The sequence below is a fragment of the Emys orbicularis genome, chromosome 7 (assembly GCF_028017835.1).
Source record: "Emys orbicularis isolate rEmyOrb1 chromosome 7, rEmyOrb1.hap1, whole genome shotgun sequence".
In the NCBI taxonomy this organism is placed as follows: Eukaryota; Metazoa; Chordata; order Testudines; family Emydidae; genus Emys; species Emys orbicularis.
Genome location: NC_088689.1, coordinates 130488768 through 130509732, shown reverse-complemented (window position 1 = coordinate 130509732; position 20965 = coordinate 130488768). Strand labels below are relative to the sequence as shown.

The window sequence follows — 20965 nt, the reverse complement described above, 5'->3', positions numbered from 1 at the left end:
TTTCTCAACTGTGGCCACCAGGGGCTTTTCTGGGGGTCAGAGCCTGGGGGCGGCTCCCTGGGTGCCCCGCCGTGGTGCTGATTGCTGGGCCTGCCGGCAGGGGCTGGACCCTTCTCCCCTCTGGAGCCAGCGGGGGCGGCCCGTGAATTCCCCACCGGCCAGGGGCCCTGGGGCTCGGGCTGGGCTCTGGCCCCCGCTGCCTCCGCAGCCCCCCCCCCCGTCCAGCTGAACGTGCCCCGGGGACGAGCCCGGAACACGTGTCCTGGGCAGCCGGGGGGCCTGGCTCCAATGGCCCCGGGGCTCGGCCCGGGCCGGATGTTGCCGCTGGGGGGTGCGGCCGGGAGCTCGTGTCCGCGCTCGGCCTCCGTAGGGGGCGGGGCCCGGGCCTGCGCGTGGGTTTATCTCCGGGGCGCGCGCGGGGGGCGCCTCTTCCTGGGCCACGCGGCCGCAGCCGTTAGCCGCGGAGTCGCCATGGCCGATTACCTCATCAGCGGCGGCACCGGCTACGTGCCCGACGACGGGCTGACGGCGCAGCAGCTCCTCAACTGCGGGGACGGGCTGACCTACAAGTGAGCGGGGCGCCCGGGGGGGGGGGGTCTGTGCGTCTGTCGGGCCCCGGGGGGGGGGTCTGTCGGGGCCCGGGGGAGTCCCGGGGGGGGGGGGGTCTGTGCGTCTGTCGGCCCCCGGGGGGGGGGGTCTGTCGGCCCGGGGGGGGCCCGAGGGGGGGGTCTGTCGGGCCCCGGGGGGGGGTCTGTCGGCCCGGGGGAGTCCCGGGGGGGTCTGTCGGCCCGAGGGGGGGGGTCTGTCGGCCCGAGGGGGGGGGTCTGTCGGCCCGGGGGGGGGGGTCTGTCGGCCCGGGGGGGGCCCGAGGGGGGGGGGTCTGTCGGGCCCCGGGGGGGGGGTCTGTCGGCCCGGGGGAGTCCCGGGGGGGTCTGTCGGGGCCCGGGGGGGGGTCTGTGCGTCTGTCGGGCCCCGGGGGGGGGTCTGTCGGGGCCCGGGGGAGTCCCGGGGGGGGGGGTCTGTGCGTCTGTCGGGCCCCGGGGGGGGGTCTGTCGGGGCCCGGGGGAGTCCCGGGGGGGGGGGGGTCTGTGCGTCTGTCGGGCCCCGGGGGGGGGGGTCTGTCGGGGCCCGGGGGAGTCCCGGGGGGGGGGGGTCTGTGCGTCTGTCGGGCCCCGGGGGGGGGGGTCTGTCGGGGCCCGGGGGAGTCCCGGGGGGGGGGGTCTGTGCGTCTGTCGGGCCCCGGGGGGGGGTCTGTCGGGGCCCGGGGGAGTCCCGGGGGGGGGGGGTCTGTGCGTCTGTCGGGCCCCGGGGGGGGGGTCTGTCGGGGCCCGGGGGAGTCCCGGGGGGGGGTCTGTGCGTCTGTCGGGCCCCGGGGGGGGGGTCTGTCGGGGCCCGGGGGAGTCCCGGGGGGGGGGGTCTGTGCGTCTGTCGGGCCCCGGGGGGGGGGGTCTGTCGGGGCCCGGGGGGAGTCCCGGGGGGGGGGGTCTGTGCGTCTGTCGGGCCCCGGGGGTGGGGTCTGTCGGGGCCCGGGGGAGTCCCGGGGGGGGTCTGTGCGTCTGTCGGGGTCCCCCCTTCCCCTCCCCGGCGGGTGCCGCTGCTGGGGGCGGGTTTGTCGGTCGCTCCCAACGAGCCGCGTTGTCCCCCCAGGCGAGTTCCCAGCGCGGGGGTCCATGGAGCCTGGGGGGGGTTGCCCAACGGCCCCCCCCCCCCGCAGCTGGCTCGGTGCCTGTAGCGCCCCCGGGCGGACCCGGGCTGCGGTATCCGCTCGCACGGGACTAACCGCGCCCTGGCGGGGCCCCGGGCGCCCAGTCCGGCTGCCAGCCTAGGCTGTGCCCGCCCCAATCGCCCCCCATCTCCCCCGCGCTGCTGGTGACCCCGTCTGAGACCGCCCCCGGAGCCAGGCCAGGAAGGGCTGTCGGGGGGGTGGGGGGGTCGTGTCACCGGCATGCAGGTGATTTCAGTTTGTCTCTTTCTATCCCATCTTCCAGTGACTTCCTTATTCTTCCCGGCTATATTGACTTCACTGCGGAGCAAGTGGTGAGTACAAAGGGGCAGTTTGCATTCTCGGGGATTAATGGCGACAGGCTGGTGCTCCCTGACCCCAGTGCTTTGCTAACAGGCTCTTCCTGGGTCTGCCCAAGGGGCCGTTGTAGAGGGAGAGAACGATCTTTATTTTTACTATCTTGGCTGCCCTTGGAGCTAAACTCTTGGAGACACTGGTGCCCCTTTGAAGATCATGGGAACTACGAAAAACACTTTGTTGTAAAGCAGTGGTGTGTGTGTGGCCTATGAAGCAAAAATCCATGCTGGTTTCCCTGGTTCACAGGCCCAGGTAGAGTTGCTTTGGGATGAACTTGCATATCACCACAACAAACCTTTTCTTCTTTTAGGACCTGACTTCAGCTTTGACCAAAAAGATCACCTTAAAGACTCCTTTGGTTTCCTCTCCTATGGACACGGTGACCGAGGCCAGCATGGCCATTGCAATGGCGGTGAGTGCCCATGGACAAGAACATTAGAAGGTGGGAGAAGTGACTCCTGTAAACTGAAGAATAACTTTAATACCGGTTCCCAAGAGTGATGACATCATCTGTGTTAAACTTACAGTTTAAAATAATGTGCGACAGTGTTAAACCAGCTGTCGCTAACTAGGCTCGCTATTGCCAGCTGCTGTTTTTTCAGATCTCCTTAAGCTGGTCTTGCTGTTAGTGGGTTAGATCTTATTTCTCCATTGTATTGGAGCTTTATCAATGTGTTCTCTCAGCTGCTGTATTCCTACGCTTAACTCTATAAGGGAAAACAAACCGTTTGTAACATACAACATCTTATGTTAAGTTAAAATGTTAAAAGAAAATTGGAGCATGTTTTGGGCCTGAATATACTCCTTACACTGGTATCCCATAAGCAGCCATGGGGGTGGGAGGCAAGTCATGCCTTTGGATAAGGGAATCCTGGCATTTCTACTGTTCAGATCCTGCCCTCAGGCCTTGGCTACACTGGCGCTGTACAGCGCTGCAACTTGCTGCGCTCAGGGGTGTGAAAACGCCCCCCCCCCCCCCCGAGCGCAGCGAGGTCAGCGCTGTAAAGCGCCAGTGTGATCAGAGCCTGCAGCGCTGCACGCTCGCTCGCAGCGCTGCAAGCTACTCCCCTCAGAGAGGTGGAGTACATGCAGCGCTGCGAGAGCTCTCTCGCAGCGCTGGCAGCGCGACTACACTCGCGCTTCACAGCGCTGCCGCGGCAGCGCTGTGAATTCCCAAGTGTAGCCAAGGCCTCAGTGTATCTGAGCTCCCATTAGAAGTGCAGTTTGCTCTGCTACAGTAATAGTCTGTTGTCTGTACCTGGTTGTTGAATTCACCAAATAAAGTTTAGGGTCCCTATCGTTGCAGTGACTTACTGCTGCCTCTGTGTGTTCTTAGCTCACAGGTGGGATTGGATTCATCCATCATAACTGCACACCGGAATTCCAGGCCAACGAAGTACGGAAAGTTAAGGTAAAGAACAGCTGAAGCAGGAAACTAGGAGCTGGGCAAGTCACTAAATGTCCAAAGGGGTCTGGCTCCAGTTTGAGAACCATGAAATAGGCTTCAGCAAAGGAGAGCTGGCAGGCACTCATTCCCCTTGTATTCTAGTCTCTTAGAGCAGTGGCACTGGTCAGTGCAGGTGGCCATATCAGCTCTTCTGTCTTGCCATATCCCACAACAGCTAGGGACACGAGAACCTGCTTACTGAGTGTGGGGGAATGTTGGCCAGGATGCTGGGGTTAAATCCCCACCTGCCTATTTTGAAAAGTGTCAATGAATTTATCCCCAGAGATGGGCAGAAAGGAGCTTGACTTGGTTGATGCAGCATCCTTGCTACTGCAGTCACTGACCCCAAATACCTGTGTGCAACGGACTCTGCCAGCTTGGGGAGAGTGACAGACTTTCACCGCTCGTACCATGAGGAGTGCTAAATGCCCGTCACATTACAGCTCAGTCTATCCATGTTGTTTACTCTGCTCTCTGAATGTGCTTTGTTTCAGAAATATGAACAGGGATTTATCACAGACCCAGTGGTGCTGAGCCCCAAGGACAGAGTGAGTGATGTGTTTGAAGCAAAAGCCCGTCATGGATTCTGTGGCATTCCTATCACAGACAATGGAAAGATGGGGAGTAAGCTGGTGGGGATCATCTCATCCCGAGACATTGACTTCCTGAAAGAGGAGGAGCACGACTTGCCCCTCAGTGAGGTTCGTTACCCGAGGACCCGCGCTCCTGGTGGGAGAGGGAGGGTTATGTTAGGAAGTGCTACAGCGTGTGGTGACGACAAAGGCTCAGTGCTTGAATGAGGTGTGTGAACCAGCCCTGCGGGAACAGGGGCCTGGCTCTTTGTTTTATTCCAGGTTTAAATTAGTCTTTCTGTTGCTTAGTTGAACTGCTCACCTCTGGGTTCTGTGCCTGCTGCTTCGTTCTGTAGCTGCATATTCTGTGCCTATTACTAGCGTGTTCCAATGACTGCTGGCTCGGGTTTACCATTTGGCACAATCTGGCCATGATCCTTTTTGCTTCCTATAGCAGTCATCAGGGGTGCAGGAATGCAGGGGACTGGGGGGCCACACATGGCCTTTCCACTTGTGAAAGTGGACAGACGTGGCCCATCCACTGTTCACAATGGGCCCTGTCCCTTCTCTTCCCCCATAAGACTTCCATCGCCAGGCCCAGGTGAGAGTGGCCCAGACAGCTGTGGGGAGCTGCGGACCCTTTACGTGCCTGGGATGGGGAGGCCCGAGAGCCTCTGGGAAAGAGGAGGGGCAGGGCCTCAACTCCCATCCACTCACCCTGGCAGACGTTCACTATTGGCTGTAGCCATCATTTCTCTCCTGGTTCTGTATTGGCTACTGCTGCTCTCCTGTAGTGACCTGGCCGTTGGAAAAGTGACATTGTTTGAATGCAGAGGCCAGAGCCACCGAGCTCCCATTCACTGAATAGTGCTTTCAGGCTCCTAGTATAATCCCTTTGTCTGGGACTCTCTCAGTGCAGGGTAACTCCTGGGCTCAGTAAAGTCATACTTAGCACTTCCACAGTGCTTCATTAACAAACTTTCTTTTTCTCCCTCTTGCTCTCTCCCATCAGCCTGCAGCATGCACTCTGTGTGAGCCTTCTGGTGCTAATTCCGTTGGTACTGGTACTGGGGAAGGGTTGTGGTAGCTTGTAATGATAGATCTTCGGTGTTGTCAGATGACAGCATACAGTAGTTTTTAGTGCTGCTCGGCCAGTGCCGCCCTCCTGACTTAGGTCAGCATGAGCTAAAGATAGACCCAGCTTGGCACTGCATTAATGTCCCAACTCCGTTTTCAATCTCCTGTTACTAGCCAAAGAGACGCTGACAATGTCACTTCAGGAATGGTACCAAAGAGGCTTGTGTTTCTTCAGAGATGCTGAACCATTCAGAACATCGAACGGTCATAATGGGTCAGACCAATGGTCCATCTAGAACAGCATTCTGTCTCTGACAGTGGCCAGTCGAGATTCATGCCATATCTCCTGCTTAGGCCTCTTAGCATCTATGCTGCAGAGCTGGAAGCCCCTTTCCTATTCTTGTTTCAAACGTTGATTCCTATGCATGCAACAATAGGCAGGAGAGTTTATTGGCCTTTCTGTAACAGCCCTGGTTCTCATCCCACTTATGATTCAGCTCTAATGTCCTGCTCATTGCTCTCATAGGCTCTCCAAGTAATTAGTGCTGGGTGTTATTCCCCCCCCCCCCCCCGGAATTCTTTTCTGTGCAATCTGAGACCTAACAAACCAGCCCCCTCCACCCCAATTTTGGATTAGATGTTACTTCCCTGAACTCAGGGAGGAGAGATCTTTCTTGAATATGTACCTTATGAGCCCTGTACAGGTGCACACTGGTGCTGGTTTGTCAGAGTGGACACAGGCAGGCATGTTAATTTAGATTAGGCTGTCAATCGATCAAAAAAATTGATCGCGATTAATCGTGCTGTTAGAATAGCATTTATTTTAAATATTTTTGGATGTTTACTACATTTTCAAATATATTGATTTCAATTACAACACAGAATACAAAGTGTACAGTGCTCACTTTGTATTTTTTATTACAAATATTTGCACTGTAAAAAACAAAAAATAGTATTTTTTAATTCACCTCATACAAGTACTGTAGTGCAATCTCTTTATCATAAAAGTTGAACTTACAAATGTAGAATTATGTACCAAAAAAACCTGCATTCAAAAATAAAACAATGTAAAACGTTAGAGTCTACAAGTCCACCCAGTCCTCTTTCTTGGTCAGCCAGTCCCTCAGACAAACAAGGTTGGTTACATTTGCAAGGAGATAATGCTGCCCGCTTCTTGTTCACAACGTCACCTGAAAGTGAGGACAGGTGTTCGCATGGCACTGTTGTAGCCGGCGTTGCAAGATACTTACGTGCCAGATGCGCTAAAGATTCATATGTCCCTTTATGCTTCAACGACCATTCCAGAGGACATGCTTCCATGCTGATAGAATATCAGGGTTGGAAGGGACCTCAGGAGATCATCTAGTCCAACCCCCTACTCAAAGCAGGACCAATCAATCCCCAGACAGATTTTTGCCCCAAATCCCTAAATGGCCCCCTCAAAGATTGAACTCTCAACCCTGGGTTTAGCAGGCCAATGCTGTGGGTTCTACTTGATAATGATCCAAAGCAGTACGGCCCGACACCTGTTCATTTTCATCATCTGAGGTCAGATACCACCAGCAGAAGGTTGATCTTTTTTGGTGGTTTGAGTTCTGTAGTTTCCGCATCTGAGTGTTGCTCTTTTAAGACTTCTGAAAGCATGCTCCCCACCTCGTCCCTCAAGATTTTGGACAGCACTTCAGATTCTTAAACCTTGGGTCGAGTGCTGTAGCTATCTTTAGAAATCTCATATTGGTACCTTCTTTGCGTTTTGTCAAATCTGCTGTGAAAGTGTTCTTAAACCGAACATGTCCTGGGTCATCTGAGACTGCTATAACATGAAACATTTGGCAGAATGTGGGTAAAACAGCAGGAGACATACAATTCTCTCCCCAAGGAGTACAGTCAAAAATTTTATTGACGCATTATTTTTTTAACGAGCATCATCAGCATGGAAGCATGTCTTCCGGAATGGTGGCCAAAGCATGAAGGGGCATACAAATGTTGGGCATACCTGGCATGTAAGTGCCATGCGAACGCCTGTTCTCACTTTCAGGTGTCATTGTAAAGAAGAAGCGGGCAGCAGTATCTTCCATCAATGTAAACAAACGTGTTTGTCTGAGTGATTGGCAGAATACGTAGGAGGACTGAGTGGCCTTACAGGCTCTAACGTTTTACGCTGTTCTGTTTGAGTGCAGTTACGTAACCAAAAAAACCCTGCATTTGTAAATTACACTTTGCTGATAGAGATTGCAGTACAGTACTTGTATGAGGTGAATTGAAAAATACTATTTCTTTTGTTTATCATTTGTACAGTGCATATTTGTAACAAAAAATATGTGAGCACTGTACACTTTGTATTGTGTGTTGTAATTGAAATCAATATTGAAAATGTAGAAAAACATCCAAAAATATTTAATAAATTTCAATTGGTGTTCTATTGTTATAAGTGCGATTAATCACGATTAATTTTTTTGAGTTAATTGCGTGAGTTAACTACGATTAATTGACAGCCCTAATTTAGATGTGGCCTCTTCCTCCCATCCCCTGCCCTTATTCTGCAGCCTCAGGCACTCCCAAGCAGAGTCCCCCTAAAGCCAGCGTGCTGGGGAGCACTGTCTGAAAACAAGCCCAGTGACTGGTGGAGTTTCTGCCAGAACAGTAAGAGGCTGGGATTCTATCAGGCAAACGAGTGCTGGAGTTAGGTTTCTAACCTATTAAAAGTACTTTGGTCTGGATTGTGTAGCTGGTGATGTGAGGGGAGTCTGTGCTGCTGAAATCCCAAGTAGAGGGTGTGAGGTTCTTCCTTCTCTCAGGGTGATCTCCCTGGGTCGGCCGGCAGTATGGACATACAGCCTATGGACACAGCTCTGTGCCGGGCTCCATGTGGATTTGAGTGGACTGTTTGAATGGGTATAGAGCGCTGCAGGCTGAGGATTCATTTTCATGGGCTGCTCCACGCTATCGCGTGCTCCCTCGTCCATCCCATATGTAGCGTTTAGTTGGGACCCTCTGGCTCCTAGCAAGTGGCCACTGAAGCATCTTTGCTTGGCAGTTTGTGTTTCCTGTCCTGGATCAAGTGGGAAGGAGCTCTCACTCGTGTGTGACTTTTCATTCTTTGCCCCCTTTTCTATCAGATTATGACAAAGCGGGATGATCTCGTTGTAGCCCCTGCAGGGGTAACATTAAAGGAAGCAAATGAAATTCTGCAGAGAAGCAAAAAAGGTACCATGACTAGCTGTGTGTTGCGTGGGTGAACAGTGTCTGGCATAGAGCAGGGGATAAGGGGGTGGGGGTGGGGGGCGGATGTGAGCACACAATTATGCACGTATGGGAAATGCTCTCATGCTCATCTCTCCACACATTCAGTTTGTTTCTCAATGCAAATGTTTTTCCCTACAATAAAAGACTGATGCCAGGTGTCCCATGGGGTGTTCCTTCCAAATCTCCCTGGGGAGAAGGGATGGTAAGGACAGGCGTGTCCTGGAGCCCCAAACGAGCGTGAAGACCTGCCAAAAGACTAAAACCTTCACCTTCATCTCTGAGTCTGCTTAGAACTTCAGGGATTCCTGCCAGTCAAGGTGCTGAAAAGCTGTAAATGCCAAGAGCGCACTTGGCCGCAGGCTTTTAATTTTGTATCCAGTTTCTAGTGTCTGGTTTCAGAGGCTTGTGACCAGTTCAGTTCTGTGGGGGGGTCTGGAGTGACTTGAGTACAAGTGCCCTTTTTGAATTCAAGGCTATGCAGCACGATCAGGATCCTAATCCTGAGCCCTTTCCCAGTCCTACTGACTTCTCATTCTGCCAGCTGGGCTTCAAAAGCAAGTCCTGCTCAGGCTGCCGGTCACTCTTTGCATCTCTGGCATACAGTGTGAGCCGGGTTCCTTTAACTGGGAGCTCCTGCCCTGAGGGCCAGGCTGGTGGGAGGTTCTGAAATGATGGTGTATTTATATTTATTTCAAGGCAAGCTGCCCATTGTTAATGAGGAGGATGAGCTGGTTGCTATAATCGCCCGCACGGATCTGAAGAAGAACCGTGATTACCCGCTCGCATCTAAAGATGCTAAGAAGCAACTGCTCTGTGGTGCTGCCATTGGAACCCATGAAGATGACAAGTACCGTCTGGATCTCCTAGTGCAGTCGGGGGTAGATGTCGTCGTCTTGGTGAGCGCCAGGGTTTGGCTTCTCTCTTAGTTGAGTGAATTCAACACATCCTGACAAGTTTTTGATTAGCATCCCTCTTCATAGCATAGCTTCATCATGGACTTTGTGACTGGCCCCCTTGTGCCAGTGGCCTAGCTTGGACCTGCAGGGCTGGGGCAGGAGGGAGACTCTAGTCTAAATGGCCAGTCTGTTTATGGTGGGGCATTCTGATGGCATGTGTGTTGATACAGATACTGGTCTGCTAGCATGTGGTGATTTGTGCAGCTCGATATAGTGACGTCAGGCTAGTTGGCTGTAATTACAAAGGTGCTCTGCTCGCTTGATGTCTGTCACTGACCATAGGACTAATGTACAAGCACGTGTTGGGCTCCTTGTGTGAAATAACAGTACTGTGTCCTTTAATTACCTGATACTTAAAACAAATAACACAGAGGGACCAATATGGAACTTCTCAGCAGTCTGTCCTGTCAGCCCCATGTCTCTAATCATTTGGGCACAGCAGTTTGCACGTGCCCTTGCTGTCGATAGGTTAGTCTGAGAGCCCATCTAGAAAGGAAATGGGAGATATTCACAGAGCATGGTTATACAACGCTTGTTTCACAGGCCATGTTAGTTAGCTGGATTAGTCATAAGCACCTTCTATCTCCCATTCTAACAAGGGGGGCTGGTGCACTTAATGTGGAGCCTCCATAAGCAGGGACTGCTGCTGCCGCCTTGGGAAAAAGGCGACTAACTTTTCCTGTCCTCTTAGGGTGTCTTCACCACACAGGTAACTTGAGTTATAATCCATCTTACCCCTGACTTGACTCCTGTCCACATGCAAAATTCTCTAGCTGGAATTAAGCAGTGCTTTAAACTCACGCTCGCTAGCTCATGAGGTGGATGGGGAGGTGGCGCTGACTCTGGAGCTAGTAATGCTGGGGATCTCATCAATAGCTAATCCAATTGCTCTGTGCTGCTAATGAGCTCTCTGTGTAAGGCCAGTGGTGTTTTGAAGTGTGGTTGCTGTCAGGCCTGGCCTTAAAACCTAGCTTATCATAGCTATGGTGTTCAGAGGTGTGAAAAGTCCCACGTCTGAGTGCCGTAGCTATGCCAGCTGCAATTAGTTCGAGGGAAGAATGCTGCCATTGCACGGGGAGATGGAGTTCCTGTGGCGACAGAAAAACCCCTTCCATGGCTGTTGTCTGGTCTACACTAGAAATGTAGGTCGGTTTAACTACATGGCTCAGGGGTGTGAAAAAATCCACGCCCCTGACTGGTGGTGTTGACCTGAGTCCCAATATAGACCGTGCTAGGTTGATGAAAAAATTCTTCTGTCGACCTAGCTACTGCTTCTCAGGGAGGTGGATTACCCCATGCCGAGGAGAGAACCCCGCCTGTCAGCATTGGTTGTGTCTACACTACACAGTGGCGCAGCTGCAGCGTTCTGTGTCTGCACTACACTAACAGTGCTGCAGCTGTGTGCCGCTCTAGCGCTTGTGGGGTAGACGTGGCCTCACCCAAGGCAGGCTAGCTACAGTACAGTAACCAGAGTGTGAACTTGTCAGAACTGGAGCTGACTGTGCTGTGAAGACCCACCCAGAGTAAAATGAACGACAAAAACCGAGCCGCGTGCATGGGAGTTGGGAAGAGTTGTCCTTGAGCATCTCTGGGGTCTGTTTGAATTCAGTATTCGGGGGGCCCACCACCGTAGTAGCTGAGCACCTGACAATGTTCACCACCCCTCTGAGGCCAGGCAGTCCTGCCATTCCGGTTCTAGGGGTGGGAGTCCGGTCTAGTGACATTACGTGACAAGGTATTTGTGGCAGAGCAGGAACTGAACTCTGGTCTCCTAGCCCAGGTCAGGGCTCTAACCACGGGACCATCCTTCCTCACTCATATAGACTGTACCGTGGACACATGCGTTTCTTGGGGGTGGGACAGGACCATTTGGACGATGAGGACTAGATAGGTGGCTAGCTGCTGTTCCAGCGCTAAGGGCTCAGACTGACCTTCGCCCCACACCCTTTCTTTCCAGGGCAGTGTTAGTGAGCCCTCCTCTTGTCCTGGGGTTCGCAAGGCAGCTGTCTCTTGGCAGTATGAAGTTGAGGCCCCGAAACTCACACAATTCTCTAAAGAATGCAGCTCTTAGATGTTTCTCTTAGCCCTCAACGTGAGCTGTGTGTGTGTGTGTGCGCCCTGCACTCATTAGGCTGAAATGTCCTGTAAGATGGAAGTTTGTGGTGGTTTTCTCTTGTAGCTTATGTCTTCCTGGCCTTCTGAGCCTGGGCAGTGGGGTCTTTCAGTACTGAAGTGAATTAATCACCTGTTTGCAATGTGCTGAAGTCTCTGACTCTCCTAGGGCTGGATTTAAAATCCTTTGTAGCTATTTTGGTTGATTTTGTTTTTCTTTCTCTTCTAGGATTCCTCTCAGGGCAATTCCATTTTCCAGATCAACATGATCAAGTATATCAAGGAGAAATACCATAACCTACAGGTCATTGGAGGCAATGGTAATCTACTAAATGCAATTTTAGCTTCTAGACTGACTGTTTTCAGTTGTAGTGAGACGTGTTGACCTGCTTTAAATGAGTGTCCCTGTCACCTGCCCAGTGGGACTTTGACCTGTGTGTCAGGTGTATAGAATATGGTACAGCACCTGACGGACACTTCCGTTCTGTGTGAAAACTTCTCACTCAGGGTTAATGCAGTGTGTGCAATCCCCAGCCTTGACCCTTTGCTCTCTGGGCTCTGTAACACTGGTTTGAAATCCTTCTAGAATTTCGGGGGTCTGGTTCTTGGAGGACTCCTACCTTGTGTGGAAAATAAACGGAAACATCCATCTGAATCTGGCAGAGCAGAGTTTAACACTCTTCCTCTGGTCTTTATCTGCGTTACCAAATATGTTGTTAACGCAGCATAGTGCCTCCTCCAGCCTTTTGTCCCCTGCATGGCCCTAAGCATGTCTCACGCTTCCTCTGCCATTGTACAATGCATTACAATGTCTCGCTAGTCTAGCTGCAGCACGGACTCCCCTGCGCCATTGGGTTAGTGGGGAAGCACGTGAACATCAAGTGCTGTTGTGGATTCAGCAGCCAGTACAATGCCAGTGAAAAGGGCAGTGGAGAAGCATGGCCCTGGGAAATCAGTCAGACACGAACCACGTTGGGAGGGACCCAGTCACAGGCTAACCCCACCCCCACCCAGGCTCTGGCACCAGGCTGATCCCGCCCAACCCCCCAAGGGGCGGCTGTGTAGGCGTAAAGCTAACCCCTGGTCCCTGCACACCAAGCTGGCAGGGTCTCTTCCTAGAGCAGTCAAACATCAAGGCCTGGCTTTCACCCTGGTTCAGTGTGCACATGCCCTGGCTGTGGTGACTGGTGCCTGCACAAGAGCAGCAGGGTGATGCGCGCACACTTGTCGGTTGACTGAGAACCAGCCGTTTGGTGCCGGATTGCTGTTGAGATTTGAAACTGACTTTGTGCATGACCTGTTGTGTTACCATGCACACCAACACAATTGGCCTGCCTCCAGAAGGGAGCACTCTCCATCCCTAGATCCCGGGGCTGCAAAGCTGAATCAGGTGCTGTTTGTGGGACCCACTGAGATGCCCAAGTGGAAGGTGCTGGGCAAGTGCAGAGAACCCAGCTCAGGGAGGAGGGCGACTGGCTAGCTACTAGTGGTGAAAGGAGACAACGTTCTCATTTAAAAACCTTCGTCTGTTTGCTTCAGTGGTGACGGCTGCTCAGGCGAAGAATCTGATCGATGCAGGGGTCGATGCTCTAAGGGTCGGGATGGGCAGTGGCTCCATCTGCATCACGCAAGAAGGTAAAGAAAATTTTTAATATCTTCTCAATAGCTAGAAGAACAAATATATGCAAAACATTCCTATCCAGAGCCTGCGATAAGTCTGCGGTGATTCAGTCCTCGAGTGGTGGTGACTGTCTGCCGCAGGTCCGGTGTAATGGGGATATGATTTTACAGCTGTGTAGTGCCAAAGACACTCCAGGGCTGGGTGTGGGAGCATAGACGTGCCACTCGACCTGATCTCCACCTAAGTGAGCAGGGCAAAGGAGAGGGCATAGGGTACAGACGTAGGGGGTTTCCATTTGCCCGGCATAGCTAGGAGGGCAGCAGAGAGGATGGTGATAAAACTCCCAGGGTTGTTTGTGTGGCCCTGCCCTGGGGCAGCTGCAGCTGACAGTAAGATCCTTGTGTGTTTAATGGAAAGTGTTGGTCGGCTGGATTGGTGCCAGGGTGCAATTGCCCGCCAAAGATGAGGTTTTTGAATGCAGCTATTGCAGTTAGCAGGATCCCAGGGGCGCCTGTGCCAGGCAGGCAGCGTTCCTAGGCACAGCTCTCTAGCCTAGCTACTAGACTCAGTGGCCGGGCATGTCCTGGAATGAAGACTGGTTTTAAAGCTGCAACTGGACATCACAGTTCCAAGTGAAACAAGCAAGTAGGGGTGTGGATGCCTTGTGAGGGGCCATCACTGCGGCAGTCTGGCTGCAGAGCCCCTCTCTTGAGCTTCATCAGTTGCCTTTGCTGTAATGGACCTGAAACAAGCCGCTGCCTAGAGAAGCAGCCCTTTGCCATATGCATGCAGGGTCTTCGTGCAGATCCCAGCAGCAGTACTTGGGGCCCTACGAGGACACACCTTGGGGACAGCCCCCTGTACCGAGGATCTGTGTTCTCGCTCTGCCCGCTAAGGGAGCACCTGCTGCTTGGAGACTGGCCCAGGTATTGCGCTGGAGAAACTGTCGTGTCTCTTTTGTGTAGAATGTTTTATTGAAGAGCCGCCCTTCCCCACCCTATCCCCTGCTGCACCAGCAGTTCCTGGTCTGGGCCAGGCCATTCACGCACAGCGCGTTCCTGCTTCTTTTCATTCTCACCCATGGAGAACTGGAGGAAATGATGGCAGATTCCAGCACTACAATGTGATGAGTACAGCCAGACTCTGGGAGCTCTGTCCCTATCTTGGCAGCAGAGACCGAACATCTGTACTTCCCAGTGGACGTTGTGTGGCGGGTGTTTGTGCCAGGAATGCCAGGAGCAGGTTGAGGAGCCAGTGTTTCAGCATCAGATGGATTTCTCCATGAAATGTCCCTGGAGTAGGGAGAGCACATGCTGAGTGCCAGGTTGTGCTCCCCTGGACATGGCCTTCAGCTTGGCATCCTTCTCAGTGGATTGGACTAAGAGGGACCCCTGACATCCGAGCTCTGGCTCGGTTATCCCAGGCTCAGCCTGGTAAAGTCACTGCTGGGGGGCCCTTTATTCTGCTGCTGCTGTTGGTTTCTAAATTTGATTTATTTGTTTTGTTTAGCTGCTCCACAGATCCCTCCAGAACTAAAGTCCCACAGCCCCAAGTGCCCGTCTTCTGTCATGGGCACCTATAGTAAGTCACTTGCCCTGTTCTCAACCTTAATTCTGTCTTGAAGTAGGACCCTGATTGGCTGCACATGGCCCCTCCGCTTGTTTGAGAATAATTGAGTTGTAGATGCACTTGGGGTTTTGTGGCTTTGGATACTGGTAGTTGACCCAAAAACTGATGCTGAGAAGTCTTGGATTTCTAAAGCAGGGTTCTGAATTGTCCTAATCGAGGCCAGTTGGGCTCGTCAGTGTCTTTAATCCAAACCCAATTAAAAAACCTGATTGAGCTTCCTCAGGGGCACTGCTGAGCCTCTAACTGGACAGTGCAGCAGGTGCTTGTATGTGGGAGGATGGTGCCTAGGCAGAGCCTGCAATTCTGCTCTGAATCTGGTCTCCTCTCAGTGATGGGAGAGGTTACACATCAGCTACATTTCGCCTTGTGTGAAGCTAGCCGTGCTGTGTGAATGGGACTTTAACAGGGACTTTCACCCTGTGGCGAACCTGGAAGGTACATCCCAGAACCATGCCCTTTGCCAGTGATTCTGATCTGCGTGTGTGAGGAAGGGCTCTTCTCCCTCTCACCCCGCAAGCGCTACTTTTTGAAGTTACAGGATCAAGCAGGTGACCAAGATGAATCTTGGCTTTTGCCCTATTTGCTATTTATGAAGCACTTCAAAGGAAAAGAGGTTTCTGGTTTGGATCCTGGGTTGTACCCACTAGCATGACAGTCCTCTCTTAGCGCCACCCTTACAAGCCTTTGCTCCGAGTACAGGTGAAGTGTGCGTACATTTTGAACCCTGCTTTGGAAGCCTGCATCTCCTGTTTGTCTTGGCACTGAGAGCTGGGACAGCCAAATACAGTAATGTGATGGTCCCATGTGCCCTGTGCCAAGAGGTGAATTATAAAGGGCTGGTCTCAGTGATTACTTCTCTAATATAGCTACAAACTTCTGTTCTTTGTAGAGAATAATGGGATCCAGAGGCTTGGGGCCCTGGGTTTCTTTGAAATCAGGCTGTTGCACAGAGGAGATGGTGCCGTCAGATGTCCGTACAGTAACTCCTCACTTAACGTCCTCCTGCTTAACGTTGTTTGAGTTACATCGCTGCTCGTTTAAAGTTGTGCAGTGTCCCCTTATAACATCGTTTGGCTGCCTGCTCTGTCCACTGCTTGTAAGATTCTGTAGAAGAGCAGCGACTTTACAAGGGAGCATCCTCTTCTCCGCCTCCTCCCCCTCCCTCCCAACGCTTCCCCCACCACCGAACAGCTGTTTGGCGGCACTTAGGACTTTCAGGGGAAGGGGGGATACGGTGTGCTCCGGAGAGGAGGTGGAGTGGGGGTGGGAAGAGGTGGGCCTGGAGTGGAGCGGGGACAGGAAGAGGCGGGCCTGGAGCATTCCTGGCAAAGTCAGCGCCTGTTCTTCTCCGGGGAAGCTGCTGCTGCAAAGGTGCTTCCTAGCGTCCTTGCCTGCAGCACGCTGTGCCTGTGTGGGGTAAGCCAAGGGCACTTCCCAACCGCAGTACAGTACAGTATATAATGCCTTTTGTCTGCCCCCAAAAAATTTCCTTGGAACCTAACCCCCCCGTATTTACATTAAATCTTATGGGAAAATTGGATTCGTTTAACATTGTTTCACTTGAAGTTGCATTTTTCAGGAACATAATGACAACGTTAAGTGAGGAGTTACTGTACGGGCACCCTCAGTCTCTCCTTCGGCAATGCACTACCAAGTGAGACCATCTCTTTAACACTAACAGCATTCACATTATTGCTAGCAGACACTTCTTCATAGCTGGCTGGGTCCAATTAATAGTGACTCTTTCACGATCGCTACCTGGAATTCTCCTCCCAACCTGAGCTGCTGGTGTGAGCACAGGGAGAAATGTGTGTGAGCAGTGCAAAAAGTAGTTTGTAAAAGCTCCCTCTTCTGGCAGAGCACCAGTCACTAGGAGTTGGCACACTTGGTGCTGCTCCCAGGTGGCAGCTTGAAACCCTGCATCGAACATGATGTTTGCACCCTGAATTACTAATCTTGCATGTTCATAATCTCATCTGGGTACTGTGCTAATTGTGATTGGAGGAAAGGCCTCCTGGTGATTGTGTTGCGGGGGGAATCTGAGGGATGGGAAGGTTATTGCAGCATATGTGCATGCACTTGGCTGGTAAATGTACCCGAATACGTGTCATTCAGTGGTTTCCCTTCAGGTGTTTCTTTGTACAGTGAAAAGCCTGTAGTTGCTACAGACTGGTCTCAGATTTACCAACGCTTTATTCGCCCCCACTGATGGCTAAACTTTAAGGAGGCCCTGCTATGCTGGGGAAACTTACATTTCCAGCACCACATCAGTCCGCCCTGTGTCTGTTTCCTTTTCTGTTGTTGCGTATCAATAGAAACTCTCTCCTTTTGGTCAGATGCCTCTTCCTGGCTGCACATTGACATCCCATCATTGTGGTGATCAGCAGTGCGGGGAACACAGCAATCATCTGGGGACTCATTGGGCTTGGGTTTCTTGGGTCTGGCCCTGCTTCCTTCTGTGTCTTGCTGGACACTAGGTGGTGAGTGAATCAGTGCCCCTAAGGACTGAGCAGCTGGCGTCCATGATTTCACCAGGGCTCTTGGTCGTTCTGTAACCACTGCAAAAGCTTCTCTGTGGCATTGGGGCAGCAGTTACTTCATAGCCCCTGTTCACCTGCCTTCTGGGACTTGGGGCCAGGGCTGCTTGATTTCCTGTGGCTTATTCCAGGGGAGGTCTGTGTGTGACTGAAAGCTTGAAGGACCTTTAACCAAGGGGATTGCTGCAGCGCCTGGTACTTGACGGTTCACCCTTTCTCTTCCTGGATCTAGTCTTGGCCTGCGGCAGGCCCCAGGCCACAGCAGTGTACAAAGTGTCCGAATATGCCAGGAGATTTGGGGTCCCGGTGATCGCAGATGGAGGGATCCAAACCGTGGGACACGTTGCCAAGGCCCTGGCACTCGGTGCTTCCACAGGTGAGGGGGACGGGGGGAGCTTAAGGCATTCAGCGGGGTGTCTCCTTTCTGGGGGATTTGCTTTGCCATTGGAATATCAACCAAATGAGTGAGCTTCTTACTGCCTGCAGACTGTTCTGCAGCGCTCGCTTGGCAGTGTTACGGGAGCTCTGCAAAGCCCTGACCGTGTCCGCATGAGTGCCAACACGATCACAGCCGGGCCGGGAGTGGGAGATTGCTGGTGTATTTACATTGCCCAGGCTGCTTTTCAGCAGTGAACGTACATTGTGCACAGGGCACTGATCTACTCTAGTGTCAGGGCAGGGAGACTCTGCCCGGACAGTGCAGCATTCTCCAGACAGGTCTGCTGGTGCCACATGCCCCGTGCACTAGTGTGAGGCTTCTTCCAAGCAGAGTGCCACTTGTGCCAAACAAACCTGGCTGCGTCTTGGCGCCTTCGTGATCTAGGCCTTTTGCCCAGAGGTACAAGGGCTAACCACAAACCCAGTGAGCCTCTAAGCAGTTGTCTTTCTCAGTCTGTTCTTCAAGTCCACATGCTCTGTAGGGTCCAGACTTACCCCTTCCTTAGAGTTTATCAAACAAAGAAATTAATGACTTAAAAGATCAGCTGAGCCCTTCTCCAAGCTTGTCTGTTCCTATGGTTCCTCCCTCAGGACTGCTCAGCCCCCACCTCCCTTAGAGCCAGGTGAGGGTAACACCTCCTCCTCCTGGGGGAGTTGTCAATGCAGCAACACCTGCTAATGGGGGAGGGGCCCAGCAAACAATGGCAACTGGGTATATTCTGACCAGCTCCACTTTCACCCTGTGCCCAGATGACAGGGTCATGCTGCCCCCTCCTAAGATGCAGGCTCTGGGCCTCTCCCCACCCGAGGTGCAGGGTCTGGGGCCCACCAAGTGGCTGAACAAAGCCTTGCTCCAGTGTAAGCTCCCCTCCTGTGCCCTATGGCTGACTCAGCTGTCGCTAATCTTCTCGCTGGCTTTAGTGATGATGGGCTCTCTCCTGGCTGCAACCACGGAAGCCCCTGGAGAGTACTTCTTCTCGGACGGAATTAGGTTGAAGAAATACCGGGGAATGGGATCATTGGATGCCATGGACAAGAACTTGGGCAGCCAGACCCGATACTTCAGGTAGGAGAGACTGGCATGAGGGGTGGCAGGTCCCCGAGTCTGTGAGATTACTGCCTTAGCTTGCCAGGTCTGGTTTGTTCCATGGATGTTTTTTCTTCTCTTCCCCCCCCCCCAACCATCCACAGTGAGACAGATAAAATTAAAGTGGCCCAGGGGGTGTCTGGGGCAGTGCAAGACAAAGGTTCTATCCACAAGTTCATCCCGTACCTGATTGCTGGGATCCAGCACTCCTGTCAGGATATCGGTGCCAAGAGTCTGACCCAAGTCAGGTAAGAGACTTCCCCGTGTGCGCGCTCAGCTAATCCTCATCTCGTCATCCCTGAGCTAGCCTCTGGTAACTGGCTCCTTGCAGCTGGTAGCCAAGGCCCCTCATGTCTCAGACCCCGATCTCTGGTGCAGCTGAGCTGTAGCCCCTGCTCCCAGCCCAGTCCCCAGCAGGCACCCCCTGAAGGAGGAGTTGTGCGATGGGATGGGAGAGCGCTGCCTGGGCAGCCTTGCTGAGGGAGGTGCTGGAGCTGGCCGCCTGGCTCTGCTCCTTCCAGAAATGGGCCTGGGGGGGGAAGCATGTGGCAACCCCTTGCTCGTCCTGTGTTGCAGTTGGTGTGAAATCTCCTTGCCCCACTGCACAGTACAGTCTCTCCCCAGGCCTGCAACTCCCCATGGCACACTGAGGGCCAGAGGCCGCCTGGCCTCGGCCTCGGGAGCATGACCCCAGATCTGCTTTCCCTCGGCAGAGCCATGATGTACTCGGGAGAACTGAAGTTTGAAAAGAGGACGACGTCTGCCCAAGTGGAAGGAGGAGTTCATGGCCTCCATTCGTAAGTCCCCTGCCAGCGGTGCCCTTCGCTGGGCTCTTAGCGGCTCAAAACACTGTTGGATGTGGCCCAGCCCAGCACACTAGTCTAATGCTGTAGGTCCTGCCCTTGCTGTCCCTGCATGCAGTGGTACAGGCTGCATCCCATTGGCTGGCAGGGAGCCTGGCTGGGTGGGGGGGGGTGTTACTGGCTTACCTGCTGTTTGTAGCAGCTGGAGCTGTTCCATAATAGCACCGGCCTTGGATTCTCCAGACAATGCAGATCTACTGCAACTGCCTGCCCCAGCACAGAGGACCTCTGGCTTGAGAGCAGCAGCTGCTGCTGGGGGCAAGCCAGGCCTGGCTCCCTGCTTGCTGGGCTGGGCAGGCCGGGAGGGGGAGGGGCCGTGCCCCTGGCTCACTTTCCTGTCTGTTTAGATACGAGAAGCGCCTCTTCTGAAGGAGGGTCTGTGCCTGTGCTCAGCACCCTGCTGCTCTGCAGCCCTCCACTGCCACGCACCTGAGCTGCTCCTGTCACAGAAGTGCCATTCTCCTGCAAGCACCTGCTGCTCCCCATCCCGTGAAGACCCCCTGCCAGCGGGGCTCAGGCCCTGGCACCTGTTGGCCATGTTTTACAATAAAAGAGAAGAGGTGGGGCTCCTGGTCTGTCTCAGTCCCACCACCTCAGGCTGCCTCTCCCCAGGTTGCAGCCCTGGACTCCTGTCCCCTGTCATGCCCACGGGTCACCCCTTAGGCTGGTTTTGTTGCTGGTCCCAGGATTTGCTCTGCTGCAAGATTGTGAGAGCAACCCCTGTCTCCCCATGCTTCAGTCCCAATTCCAGTCCCTGTGACCCTCCCACCTGCAGCCTGAACACCACAGCTTGCTGATGTGCTTCACAAGGGTTATGCTACTGCCTGTAGTTCAGCAAGGGCAGAACAGAGCTGGGGGAAGTGGAGGAGCTTCTGCTGCAATTGCCCCTTTAAAACCCAGCTGAGCCAACCCCTGCTACCTGGCAGGGCATGATCCAGCTGTGGCCTGCTCGGCTGCCCACAAGTGGAGCGGAAGGTGCAGGGCCTAGTAATGCCCAATGTGGCTAGGTGAGTTTCAGCCCTGCTCAGAGCCCTGTAAGGAGCAGAAGGCCCCACAGCAAGGCTGGCATTCACAGGGCTCCTCTGACAGGAATGCTGCTGAGGGCCAGTCACTGGCATTCCTGGGGCCGGGGGAGAGAGAGGCCCCAAGAATGGCAGCAGCCTGTGCCAAGAGCTGTTCTGCACGAACATGGAGGTAGCTGCCCCTGCTTTCCAAGGGCTGGGAGCACGAGGGCTGCTGTAGCCCCTTGTCTTCCTTTGCCCCCCTCCCCTGATGAGGGAGGGGCCAGGAGGAAGGAAGC

General features: G+C 53.6%; 1 protein-coding gene and 1 long non-coding RNA gene across 2 annotated transcripts; one reads left to right on the top strand and one right to left on the bottom strand.

Moving 5' to 3' along the window:
- The first annotated feature begins 388 nt into the window (after positions 1-388).
- On the top strand, positions 389-20230 carry IMPDH2 (inosine monophosphate dehydrogenase 2). The gene is made up of 14 exons (XM_065408509.1): positions 389-569; positions 1989-2037; positions 2391-2492; positions 3417-3491; positions 4022-4228; positions 8296-8383; positions 9119-9318; positions 11720-11810; positions 13030-13125; positions 17510-17653; positions 18637-18781; positions 18907-19050; positions 19516-19599; positions 20013-20230. Exons 1-14 carry the CDS (start codon positions 472-474, stop codon positions 20032-20034), a joined length of 1545 nt encoding a protein of 514 aa, XP_065264581.1. The 5' UTR covers positions 389-471; the 3' UTR covers positions 20035-20230.
- Positions 9692-13092, bottom strand: LOC135881801 (uncharacterized). The gene is made up of 2 exons (XR_010561548.1): positions 13011-13092; positions 9692-9864 (listed from the first exon to the last, which is right to left on the bottom strand). It is a non-coding gene; the product is annotated as an uncharacterized LOC135881801 (long non-coding RNA).
- Positions 20231-20965: the final 735 nt, after the last annotated feature.